The sequence below is a fragment of the Macrotis lagotis genome, chromosome 4 (genome assembly GCF_037893015.1).
Source record: "Macrotis lagotis isolate mMagLag1 chromosome 4, bilby.v1.9.chrom.fasta, whole genome shotgun sequence".
Lineage (NCBI taxonomy): Eukaryota > Metazoa > Chordata > Mammalia > Peramelemorphia > Peramelidae > Macrotis > Macrotis lagotis.
Genome location: NC_133661.1, coordinates 256,967,216 through 256,980,278, shown reverse-complemented (window position 1 = coordinate 256,980,278; position 13,063 = coordinate 256,967,216). Strand labels below are relative to the sequence as shown.

Here is a 13,063-nt window from a genome sequence, read left to right as displayed (position 1 = left end):
AATCATTTTAAAAGGTTTCTGTTTGTTGAAGTTCATTGAGGTTTATTGAAGTCTTTGGATTTACTATTCCATAAGAGAACTTGGATAAATTGTATTTCAAATTTTCTCTAAAATTAGGGGGTTGGATTACTTTAAATGCATTTTAAAATCCCTACCCTCTGGGCGTTTAAAATCCATTAATCTCCACCCCAAAAAGCCCAATAGAAATTCACGAGACATTTCAGTTGAGTTTCTTCTGCTTTTTGGTGGATGAATGGAGTCGGAGAAAATACTTCTGAATTTTGCTATGAAAGGATTTCTATTTCAGCCATCAAATTTATATTCCTCTGGGCAGACAACAAAGAAAAAGTTTTATCATGAAATACATTTACACAGAACAGGTAGGATGTATGTGACCTGCTGCAGAACGAAAGGGACAGAATCAGTACACTTTACAAAGTGATTTTAACATCCTTGCTTTTAAAGTCAGACGTGTTACACTGAAATCTTTAAGAATTAGGCTCAGCGCAATTACTAAGCGCGTCTCCAGAAGTCTCTACTTTTGGCCGAGCACCAGTTTAGGGGACCAGGTTAGGCCTGGAATCAGGAAGACCGGATAGATCCACTTAGGAGCCCCGAGACTCGGGGCAACTCACTTCACCACTGCTTCCTCTTAGAGCCTGAAGTCTAGGATAAAAAACAACAACAAACCCTATCTCTAACGTAGGGATTTGGGGAAAGAAAACTGTGCGGCGTGAGCTAGAGCTCGGGTTTTTGCCGCGGGCACACGTTTGCGGTTTGGCGTAGGCGGCAGATCCGGGCGCCAGCTGCCGGGCTCCTCCGCCTCCGCTCAGGTGAGGCCCGCAGGTCCGCGGGGGGCCCGGAGGCTCCGCTCAGGGGAGGAGCACAAAGCACGTGGTTTGCCGGGGCTGGGGGGAAGGGCACAACCTGGAGCCGCCGGAACGTGGGCGGAGCGCTTCGGGAGGACACGTGACCCGCCTGCCCGCGAGGAGCCGCCGGCGCATGCGCTCTGCGTTCTCTGCGCGTCGTGGGCGGGGCGCTCGGAGCCAGCGCCGCCGCGGCAGGAGCAGGAGCCGCCGTGGGCGCTGTGGACGTGGCTCTCCGGGCACGTTTTTGTGGGAGCCGGGCCCGAGTCTCTCCTTAATGGAACTGAACGGCCTCCGTGTTAGTGCGGGCCGGGCGGCGAGCTAGAGACGTGAGCAGAGAACCGGCGGCCGACTTCTCGAGGGTAAGGCCTGCCGCGGCTCGGCCCTGGGCCTAACTCCACCTCCCCACCCCCACCCCGTCGGCCCTTGCGGCCTGGCCCCGGCTTGGCGCCCGAAGCGCGCAGCCCCGCCGCCCCTCCTCATCTGCTCCCTCCCCTCCCCTCCTCTTGCAGGCGTTGCCCCCCCACCCCCGCCAGGGACAGGTTTTTCGAATTTAGGCTGGGAATTGTTTCCTTGTCGCCACGAGGTGGTCTACAGATAGCCGTGGGCCGGGGGCCAGGGCCAGGGCAGAGTTACCCTTCCAGAGTCTAGAAAATTCTACCGCGCAGTCATCCTTCAAACACAAGCGCCTACTGTCGAGCCGGGCATTGTGCTAAACCCTGGCCCCTTAGTAGGCCATGGTTTTCCAAGGCCGCTTTAAATTTCAGTTTTAGGAACAGAACTCCCCTTGGAACCCAACTTTTCCTCTTTGAGTGTTTCCAGAGCCAGCCTCAGCATTTTTCATTCTTTCTTTACAATATCAATCTGCCAGTACTTTAATGAGTGATTAATGTATGCTAGACCCTGTTGATAATAAGGACTGAAATTTCTTCCTCTAAAGGAGTTTACATTCAGTGGTGGGGAGGGGATGAAGAAGAGGAGCAACACATTTTATATACTGGAAGAAGACAGTTTTTTGAAGGGTGCATTAGCATTTGGGGTATCGAAAAAGACTTCGTATTAAAAGTGGATCTTTGAACTGTGGGCCTTTAGGGAAACTAGATGTTCTAGGAGTCAGTCACAAGTAAGGGAAGAAAGCATTCTAGGCATGGGAAACAGATGAAAGATAATGCCCTCTATAATGGTTGATAAAGAGATCTTTGAGACTGGACTTTAAAGAGTGTGAAGGTAAGGCTGGAAAGGTAGATTGGGACAGGTTTTAATTGCCATAGAAAATCACTACGGTTTGATGAGTGTGAAGTAACGTGGGTAGATCTGCACTTTAGGAAAATCATTGTCGGTGGAATGAAGAAAGGGTTGGATTGGGGTAAGGAAAGGGACTTGAGAAAGGCAAAACTCACTAGGCTTTTTAAATGATCCAGGTGAGAGGTAATGAAGGTCTGATTGCCGTGATTTTACAGAAAATTTCACATTTGGAAGGTGTTTTGGAAGGACAGAGGATAAGATTTGGGGAAGTGAGGAGTTAAGGATGACAGGACAGTTTTAAAAAGTTTGTAAAAATGATGATGACTTCACTATATCTAGTGAAGTCTGGAAGTTACGTTTCTGGGGAAAAGATCTGTTCTATTTTGAACACTGTGGATTCAAGGTATTTATGTGGAACATTCCTTTTGAAATGTCCAGTAGCTGATTTATGGGACTGGATCCCAGAAGAGAGAGACTTGGGCTGATTATAAACATCTAGAAATCAACATCTGCAGAGAAATTAAACCTATGGGAGCTGGTTGTTGAGTATAGAAGAAAAAGATAAAAGGACAGGCCTCACACACTTAGAATACAGAATGAATGATAATGTAGCAAAGGGAACTTGAATAAGGGCAGTCCTACAGGTAGATAGACATGGAAGAGTTTCCACAAAGAGATATGGTGGTCAACTGTGTCAAATGCTAATTTAAGCATAGCTGTTGTGACTGAGGATTGAGAAAAGGTTGTCAGATTTGGCAGTTGAGATTATTTAGACTTTAAATTTTAGAGAGTAGTTTTAGCTGAGTGAAAGTGAGAAGTAGTAGTAGTGAGTGTGTCCTGGAACTGGAGAAATGGAGGAGAGATAACTCAAGGAATTTAGCAAGAAGCTTTAAGTTAAAAAATAATACTGCCTTATAATCACACTAGAGGAATCAGAAAAACCTTGCTTTACACATGCCTCTTATTCATATCTATCTAACCATGGTCAAGCCACTTTCTTTTTTATGAATAGAAGCAATGAATCCTTATTTAGAAACATTGCTTGTTAAATTATAGAATTATTATTAATTGATTAAGGAAAAGGCATTAGATGCTTACTACATGTAACTTGTTAACTTTTTATATGTTTTCTAAGGTGTTAGACTTTTCCCTGTGTACCCTTGAAAACTTCCCTGTGTACTTTTTTTTTTAAGGTTTTTGCAAGGCAAATGGGGTTAAGTGGCTTGCCCAAGGCCACACAGCTAGGTAATTACTAAGTGTCTGGGACCGGATTTGAACCCAGGTACTCCTGACTCCAGGGCAGGTGCTTTATCCACTGTGCTACCTAGCCACCCCCCCTGTGTACTTCCTTAAAAAAAAGATAAAATGAAAATAAGTAGAGGTCTTATTAGGCTTTTATGAACCCAATAATCAACTCTATAATAATAGACTCTGTGGATAATAGATGAGGTGAGTGGTGGATGTCCCATAATTGAAGTGTTATAGGAAGAATCAAGTATTTTTTCCTTCTAAGATCGTTTGAGCAGCAGCATTATGTAGACTCTGATAAATAATAATTACCTAAGAGAATAAGACATAGTTCTAACTCTGAAAATGGAATTTTTCTTTTTACGAGTAGAAGCAATGATCCTTATTTAGAAATATTGCTCATTATGCAATTTTATGTTTATTTTAAATAAGGTTACTGAAGTTTAAGTTGTTGTCAAAGGGTAAGATTACTATTTCTGCCTCCTTTGAAGTAACTAGTTTCCTTTATCTTTTGGCTTTATCTTTTGTTTCATAGATTAATGTTTCTGGGCTTCTTTTTTACTAATCTAATATTATTTTCTTATAGTTTAGATTATTAAAGTTAATATATTTAAATCTGCTGAGTTAAGCAGGATAGTTTCTGCTTACCACAATTTGAGACTTCCTGTTTTGCTACATTAGTTATTTTCACTTTGGTAAAATTTAGTCATTACCAGAGGATTGTAAAGACTTTTACTTAAAGTCTTGTTAGCCTTAGCTGTATTAGTTTTAATCATTGCTTCTGGTCAGGTTATTTTATTAACAATCTGGAAGTTTAGAAGGCAAGCAGTTTCAATTTAGCTTTTTTTTTTTTTACTCTTTACCTTTACTATTTTCTAATTAATATTCCTGCTTCTCATTTCTTTCTTTCACCCGGTTTATTTCTACATTCATCTGTTCCACTCTCCCACTGGAACAGAAGTGGCTGTGAAGTTGGGTGAAAGGAAGGCAGTAGTTCTAATTAGCTAGTTTGGAGGAAAAATTTAAAGCAATAACAAAACCTCAAACCTTTGATATGTGTCTTTTTTTCTTTAAGTGTTCTTATGATAGAGATTTTGGAGTTAAATATTAAAGAAGATTTTTAGATTCAAATTGCTTTTCAAACATTTATTTAAAGACTCAAAATCATAGAAACAGACTTATAGGGGATTTTAGAGCGTATTAATTTAGCATATTTTCAATATACAGGTTGGGGGGACCTCATAAAGTTGTTATCAGCTCTGTTTCCTGACAACCAGTCCTTAATGATTTCTTCTAATGATTAAATGTTGCAAAAGCTGCTTCTGAAAATAATAATCAGTGATATAATGTGAAATATTTTGGTTAATTTCCTTCTCCCTTCCTCAGTTTTTAAAGAAATTTGGGTCATTCAGATTATCCTAAAAAGCCCATTTAAAATTCTAAATTGGTAAGCAAAATTATCGTTGAATTAATATCCAGTTTTGTCATGGTTAGCACATTTTTTGGGTAGGTCAGATTTATTATACAGTAGGCAACATTTAGTACTTATGATTGACTGACAATTTAATAATCCTTCTACTGAAGGGAGTAGCTTATATACAGATATAGAAGTAAAAAATACATACAAGTAAATTAAAAATAATTTGGGGGTGGGAAAGGAAGTAATAACTGGGGGAAATCAAGAAAAAGACTCTAAAGAGGCACTTACATTGAACTTTGAAGGAACTGGGGGTTCCAGAAGGTAGAGATGAGGAAGTAAAGTATTCTAGGCATGGCCAACTTGGGCAAAGAGAGAAGGAAAGAAAGAACAAGTAAGCCAGTTTGACTAACAGAGTCTTTGAAGAGGAATAATGTGAAATCAATCTGGAAAGACTGGTTTGAGCCAGCTCATTAAGGGCTTTAAATGATAATTAGTTAAGAGGCTGCTATGATGGTTCAAATGATAGAGGATGGGACTAGGTTGGTTGGAGTACATGGAAAGAAAGGAGTGGATGTGAGACATGTCCTAGATATAATTGACAAGACAGACTGACAATTTAACTAACTAGTTAATAGTCTCCTATGATTCCCTATGATGTGTCCATTTTTTTAGTATATTGAAGTCTCTTTTACTTAACTTTATAATCTCTGAATGGTCTTTACCTCATTCCAGCTGACCTGGGAGACTTAGCTTTAAAAGACCAAGGTCTCTCGCTGCATCCTGGGCTTTGTTCAGTCAACCTAATCCATATCTGGCCACTGGACCCAGATTGTTTCAGAGGAGAAAGGCTAGTAACTTTACACTGCACTGTGTCACTTAAATCTAATTCATTTGCATGTCATAGTATCACCTCCCTGATGTTATGGTCCTTTGAAAACAAAGAATAGGAAGTTTTCAAAGTGAATCAATAAGATCCCAAGATAATGTCTTGACTTGTTCATGAATGGTATCTATAAGACTAAACTGCACAAAGTCAACTTCACTCTCTTCTAAAGTCATCAAAATCCAGTGATAAGTCAAGATGCTTTTGATGGACTAGGATGCAGTAGATGACATTTGTGACACAGCTTGATGGTTGTTGGACCAAATGGTTCTCATCTGTCCATTCCACCAGAGAAATGCATCCTCCTAACTCACCTAAGCCTGTCGATTCTCTTCAATCTGGTCTAGCCCACTGAATGAGATGGTTTTACTGGAGTGTGGCTGCTGCCCTTCAAGTCTCAGGTGAGAGGAGAGCCAGGTAGACACTAAAGGTGGATGAGCAGTCCTGAAAAGAACTTGGCAAACCCTCACACCTGAAATTCTAATCTTCCTTGAAGACCCAGTATACTACTTTTGTATACTGTATAATTAAAATTAGAGCATCTAGATGGTGAAATAATAGGAGAATATGACTGTAAAAACTATAATAGAATTTTAACATGAAGGGGATAACCCAACAGTTGACTGAAAGTGGTGGTTATTGATTGTGATGGAATACTGCTTTGCGGTAAGAAATGACAGTGGATGGTTTCAGAAGAACTTGAACATACATGAATTGAAGTGAGCAGGATTAAACATTGTATACAGTAACAGCAATATTGTAAAAACTGAAAAGCTTAGCTATGACAATTTCAAAGGATTTATGATTAAAAATACTTTCCACCTTCAACTTTTCAGTGTGAATTTAAACATATGTTCTATCACTTATTTTTCTTGTCTTTTCTTTTACAATATGGCTAATATGGAAATGTTTTGCATGATTTTATAGGTAATTAAGAAATATTTAATTATGTTGATAGACCAATCTGGTACTTTTTCAAGATCTGTGTGAAAGTTAATCTAGATGTAAGTTTATAATAAATATAATTTTAAAAATCATTAACTTGTATGTATGAGCATAATATAATTACGCTCATATACAAATTAGTTTATTTTTTCTTTCCTTTTCATCCTTGTCATCAAGTCATATCTTTCCATGTATATTAAAAAGGATCTGCATAGAACCATCAATGATATGAGATCACTATTTGACCTTTTAAGTTTCTGAATAAGCACTTTAGCCAGCAGCAACTAGAATTAAGTTCCTACTTAATAATTTCTGTTGCATTTATCACCAGTTGGCATTTATTGATAATTGTTTGGGGTTTTTTGGTTTTACTTTTAAGTTAGAGCTGGCCCCAGTGAGTAATGCTTGATTGAAGTTCTACCTCTTACATATACTAACTTTGTGATTCTCTACAAATTCCCTAACTCTCAGTGCCCCAGGCAACTTTCAAGAATATAAACTGTGAAAGTATGACTGATCTGCTATTACAGAAGCTATCTCCTCTTGGGAGTGTCCTGTGACAATGAAATCACAGTTCTAGGGCAAAAAAAATCCGAAAAAACCTCAGACTTTTATAGTAGATAATGAACTTACTTTAAAAACTTTTAATTTAAGAAGCCATATTTAGATAATTGGTTCCAGGCTTTTTTGAAGATGTATTTGCACAAAAAGAAAAGAGAGGGATATATATCCCTTGCATTTTATTATTTAAAACTTGGTTTAAATTCAAATTGAGAATCTCTAAAGCTGAGAATATTGTAATAGAATATTGACTATACCATAAAATTGGGGATATAGGATTGAAATATTGGGTCTGTAACCTAGAAAGTGATAATCATTTGAAATACAGAAATATAATTTTGTTAAAATTGCTCATAATCAATTGAAAGTTTGAACTTAAACACCAAAAAAAGTATGCACAGCAGGACAAAAATTATATGAAACCATCAATTTATACTTCTTAGTGGAGAGGTGGATAAATACCAATGTTTCATACTAGATTCTCTGGGCACCTGGTGGGTCATTCCATTGACTAGTTAGTATTCTTAAGTCATTCAAAGTTAATTTCTCTACTTTGTTTGCTGTCTTTGTCTAAACTGTTCTGCTTCTGTTCATTTCACTCTTGGTATTTCATTTTATCCAGAATTCTCTGAAATCATGTCTTGTTATTTCTTACAGTACAGTAATATTCCATTCCATACAATTTGTTCAATCATTTCCCAATTGATAGATAGCTCACCTTAGAGTTTAGTTCAAGATCTCTCCCTTTTTTTAAAGAAAGATTTTATTTATTTTGAGTTTTACAATTTTTCCTCACTCCCCACAGAAGGCATTCTTGTTAGTGTTTACATTGGTTCCATGTCATACATTGATCTCAGTTGAATGTGATGATAGAGAAATCATGTCCTTAAGGAAGAAAAATAAAGTATGAGATAGTAAAATTACATAATAATATGCTTTTTTTTCTAATTTGACAGTAGTAGTCGTTGGTCTTTGTTCAAAGTACATAATTCTTTCTCTTGATACGGATGATATTCTCAATTGCAGATAGCTAAAAATTGTCCCTGGTTGTTGCACTGAAGGGATGAGCAAGTCCATCAGGGTTGATCATCACCTCCATGTTGCTGTTCGGGTGTACAGTGTTTTTCTAGTTCTGCTCATCTCACTCAGCATCAGTTCATGCAAACAAGATCTCTCTCCCTTCTTGAGGAGACCTCCCTCTGACTGCTTTCAGAACCAGGAAATTAATTTTCCTTGTGGTTATTTCCTCCCTCTTAACATTCCTCTCCCTTCCTGTCCCTACCTGTGTCTCTATTGAGTATGATAGAGTTCTTTACAAAACTGTTATTCATTTGTTTTAGATGGATCTTCTATTCCTTATGTGTTTTTATGCTGCTCTTCTTATATACCCCAAATATCAGAAATAACAAGTTCTACCCATCCCCCTTTCTTCTTTCTTTGTTCCCTATTCATTTAACTTCCAATTGCTCTCTAAAGTTACCAGGTTAAAATATAAAAATTCTTCTAGAATCCTTCATGACTTACCTACCTACCTATCTTTCCAGTCTACTTAAACTCTTCTGGCTAATCACTGCTTTTTTTTTAAAGAAGTTCTTTAACCATCCCATTAATGACCTAATGTTTTGCTGGAATCAAAGTTAAGTTCCCTTGTTGATTTCATCCTTCTCTTAGTTTTGAATATTAGACAATTTTATCCTTCTTCCTGTGGTACTTTCTGTCCTCTGCAATCTTTTAGAAATCACTGACAGTAGACATAATTATATACACTAATTCTTACAGTACTAGGATAGAACCTAGGATATAGTTTCCTATTGGATTAATGACTTTGACTCATCAAGGAATGCTAGGCATTAGCTTACTTCTGTTCCTCTTTATCTTGAGATTTAAATCCCTGCTAGTTTGTCTGCAGAGGAAATATAACTAAAAAAAATTGTATAGTTTTATCTTTTTTCTCTTTATCAGCCTTATCTTAGGGTTTTGATGCCTTTTCTGGTCCAACTCTTTCATAGTAGTATAGCTATCATTATATGGCTATATTGATGTATATGTATTAGTTTATGTCCTATATTGTTTATATATGTATATGTATTCTGCATATTTGTCAGTTTATGTGATATATTTCAGCTTATATATAAAGAGAAAAGATAAACTGACATGGTATAAACTGGTTACACACATAAACATATCCTGTCAACATTCTTGTAATATGCAAAGGATGTACTCTGACCAGTGACTGGGAATTCTTTGCAGTTTCTCACAGAAGAGATTCCATTTCCTGCTTCCTTACATTTTTTTCCATTGGCTGTCTTCTGTGCTTGGAATTTATTTTTTTTTTCATTTCCCCCTTGTGGTTTTCCTGACTTTTCTCAAATATGAGTTAAAAAAATCCTGTAAATAAAACTTTACTGATAATGTTAGTGCCTTCTCTGAGTTTATTCAGTTTATCACATATGTATCCATACATACAGTCACATATACATGGATTGATGGTTGTATATTTTGGACATAGTTGTTTTCATAGATTTTCCCTCCTAGATTGAGTTAGAGGGTGGGTATTTTTTGCCTTTCTTTGCGTCTATAGAGTTTAAAACAGTACTTGGCACATAATAAGCACTTAATATTTTCTGACTTGACTTGACTTTTATGCTATCCCTTCATTTTTCCTCTTAAATTCCAGAAAAGAACCAGTTCACCCACCGGACTGTTGTTTTTCATATTTAACTCCCTCAGGGAAATAACATACTATGTGTATATATAGAGCACATGAAGCAGAGTAATGTAAGTAAGCATTAAAAATTAGATTGAACTCAGCTGTGAAAGACTTTAACAAACAGGAGTTTATATTGTATCCAAACCCCTGGAATTATATTGAGTGAAGAGTAAGATTTATGCATATAGTCTCTTAAGCATAAATGATTTGCTTAAGGAAAATTATGCTGGCAGCTTTGTAAAAGATGAATTGAAGCAGTGAAGAGATGATAGTTTTGGTAAAGGGAAGTTTGCAGGATGAGTCATTTTCTCATTTGTAAAACTGAATTATTTAGTAAACCCTTAATAGCAGTACATAGAACATTTAATACCTTGTGTACATAGGTACTTAATAGATGAATGTTCATTTATCATATATGTCCTATAGATCCAAATATAAATAACTTATAAGAAAGCACTCTTAAGTATTTGTGAATATAATAAATGATGAAAAGATGTATTAGCATTGTGATTTAGAGCAGGGCTGTCCAAAATGCGGCCCACCTGTGGGTTTACTAAATGCTTTAGTAAACAAAGTCAAACCACAAAGCTCTCACTAAAATGACAAATCAAAATATATTGTCTATTGTTTCAATAAAAACTTTTAAAAGTAATGTTGGACAGCCCTAATTTAGAGGATAGTAAATTTGAGTGCTGAAGTTGTGCATTTCATTTGTATTTAAGTAGATTACTTGAAGAAGGTTGACAGCATGTCATACTATTTTATTATCTTTTAGAAGATGGTAATTTTTATTGTATGTTTTTACAGGTTATTGCTTAACAGAAAACAACATCGACAGCTTTGCAGAATTCTGCTCACATGGATGAGTACAGCAGTTCTAGCAATGGCAATGCAAGCAATGGTTCTGAGGTAGCCGTAGAACAACCTACTGATTTCAGTACTGAGATTATGAATGTAATAGAAATGGAACAATCGCCTGACGGCTCTCCCAATGTGAATGAAGAAAATACCGAGGAAAATGAGATTTCAAATGTAGAACTACCAGTGACAGACACTGAAACACAATTTCCTCCAGAATATGAAAAGTTTTGGAAAACTGTAGAAAATAATCTCCAGGATTTTACTGGCTGGGTATATTTGCTGCAGTATGTAGAACAGGAGGTTAGTAATTATTTAAATTCAGGATGAATGGGGAGGCATAAAACTTTAATTTTATCAGGCAAGTCCTTATTCTTAGAACTTTTTTGTTGCAAATTGTTTATATTGAGACTTTAAAAATTAAAGGAAATGTTATTTTTTATAGTTTTAAAGGTTCTTATCCTTATCTTTGTAGGACAAAATAGAAGCTGAATGAAATCTTTAATAATGTTGATATTAGAAAAAATGTTTATCATATTACCTCATAGCATAAATATTACCTTGTAAGCTAAAATGTGCTAATAATTAGATTTAATGGCTTCTATCTCAGTCAACAAGCATTATAGTTGCATGAGTATGGTTATCAGTATCCATTAGATTTTATCATGAGAGACAATATGGTTCAGAGGGATGAGGATTGGCATTGGAGTCAAGAAGACTTTTGAATCAGTCTTTAAATACTTATTAAGCTATAAAACCTAGGGAAGTCATTTAATCTCAGAGTCAGTTTCCTTATTTGTAAAATTGGGGATAATAGCTCCTGTTTCATAAGATCATCATGAGGTTCAAATGACTGTATGGTTCTCTGCAACCTTCAGTACAATATAAATTACTTGTTATTTTAATACATTCTTTTTTATATTAAAATATTAAGCATTTCCTAATATTTGTTTAGATAGAAATAATGTCTTTTTAAAAAATTATCATTGTGTATTTTTTTTTATCTCCATCAGAATCATTTGCTGGCTGCCAGAAAATCATTTGACAAATTTTTTACACACTACCCATATTGCTATGGCTATTGGAAAAAGTATGCAGACCTTGAAAAACGCCATGACAACATTAAACAATCGGATGAGGTGCGTAAATCATAGAATGAAGTTAAACTCTATTAGGTACTGTAAGCCAAAATAATAACAAAACTTTTTTTTTTGGCTGGCAGTATCTACCATATATTCTCAAATAGTTTAATAGGGTATTTTATTTGCATTTGTCACTCTTGTGGCATTTGTAGCTAATATTTTCTCTCTTTGTTGGCAGGTGCGTAAAACCTCAACAGTTTGTCAAGCTTTGCAGTGCAAGCCTCTGTATTACACTGCAGCTTAACAAGTAGGGCAGGGCTTTTCTCACTTACATTTATTTCTCATTTTCCAAATAATATAGTTGGTTTGCTAGTCACATTTGCTACGTCTTATTGCATTTTTGGTCAGACGCTGTCATTGATGCTCTAATGGGTCTGTGCCCTATGGTCTGTACCCCAAAGCCTGCCCACACAACCCGGTCAGAATGCAGGGACTGCTGCGCTTTGAAGATCAAGATTCTGCGCGTGGGGATCAGAACATTGCCATGTTCTATCCAACCTCCACCCAAATGGTAATGGTAGATTATTTAAACAAAATTCCAGTAATTAGTATTTCTAAGGTTCACCGGATAACACAGTGTTGCCTCTCTTGTAAGAAATAAATAAATATTTGAAGTACAGTTTGTTGTTTTCTTCTTAGGTTTATCGGCGGGGGCTTCAGGCAATACCTCTTAGTGTTGATCTTTGGATTCATTATATAAACTTCTTAAAAGAAACATTGGACCCAGATGATCCTGAGACAAATAATACAGTAAGAGGGTAGGTGAAATATAGATGCTATTTTCTTGCAGAGGTTGGTGGGTTGGATAGTACTTTTCTGCATTTAATTGAATTTTTTAATTCCCTTGTATGTGGGAATAAAATGTAGTTTTTATAAATGGGAGATGCAAAGTTGAATTCAGTTCAATTTAACTGACTTTTCTAAAATTCTGCCAAGCTCCTTCTTTTCTGTGTTTTCCCTACATCAGTTCTTTTACCCCTACTTCTTTCTTTACAATGAGAAAAAAGTGGAGGAAAAATAGTGATTACACTAATAATCTGCTTGACTATTTGCCCATTCCCAGATTATTAATTATGTTTTTTGCTCTACTTTTGACCTTTCCTTCCTCCTCCCACACCCCATTTTATAATTACCCTTATGTAGTTATTTTTCCGTTAGATTTATCTACATCTGGGGCGGCTACGT

General features: G+C 36.6%; 1 protein-coding gene across 4 annotated transcripts in view; it reads left to right on the top strand.

The window, feature by feature from the left end:
* The first annotated feature begins 1,039 nt into the window (after positions 1-1,039).
* PRPF39 (pre-mRNA processing factor 39) overlaps positions 1,040-13,063 on the top strand; it is a 63,289-nt gene continuing 51,265 nt past the window's right edge. The window contains exons 1-4 of one of the 4 annotated variants that reach the window (XM_074235851.1): positions 1,040-1,228; positions 10,686-11,039; positions 11,750-11,875; positions 12,518-12,636. In XM_074235851.1, coding sequence (XP_074091952.1) covers positions 10,737-11,039; positions 11,750-11,875; positions 12,518-12,636 — 548 coding nt within the window. In that variant the 5' untranslated portion in view covers positions 1,040-1,228; positions 10,686-10,736. Of the gene's footprint in view, positions 1,229-10,685; positions 11,040-11,749; positions 11,876-12,056; positions 12,390-12,517; positions 12,637-13,063 lie in introns of those variants that run through there. The other 3 variants (XM_074235853.1, XM_074235855.1, XM_074235852.1) reach the window with 3 other exon arrangements.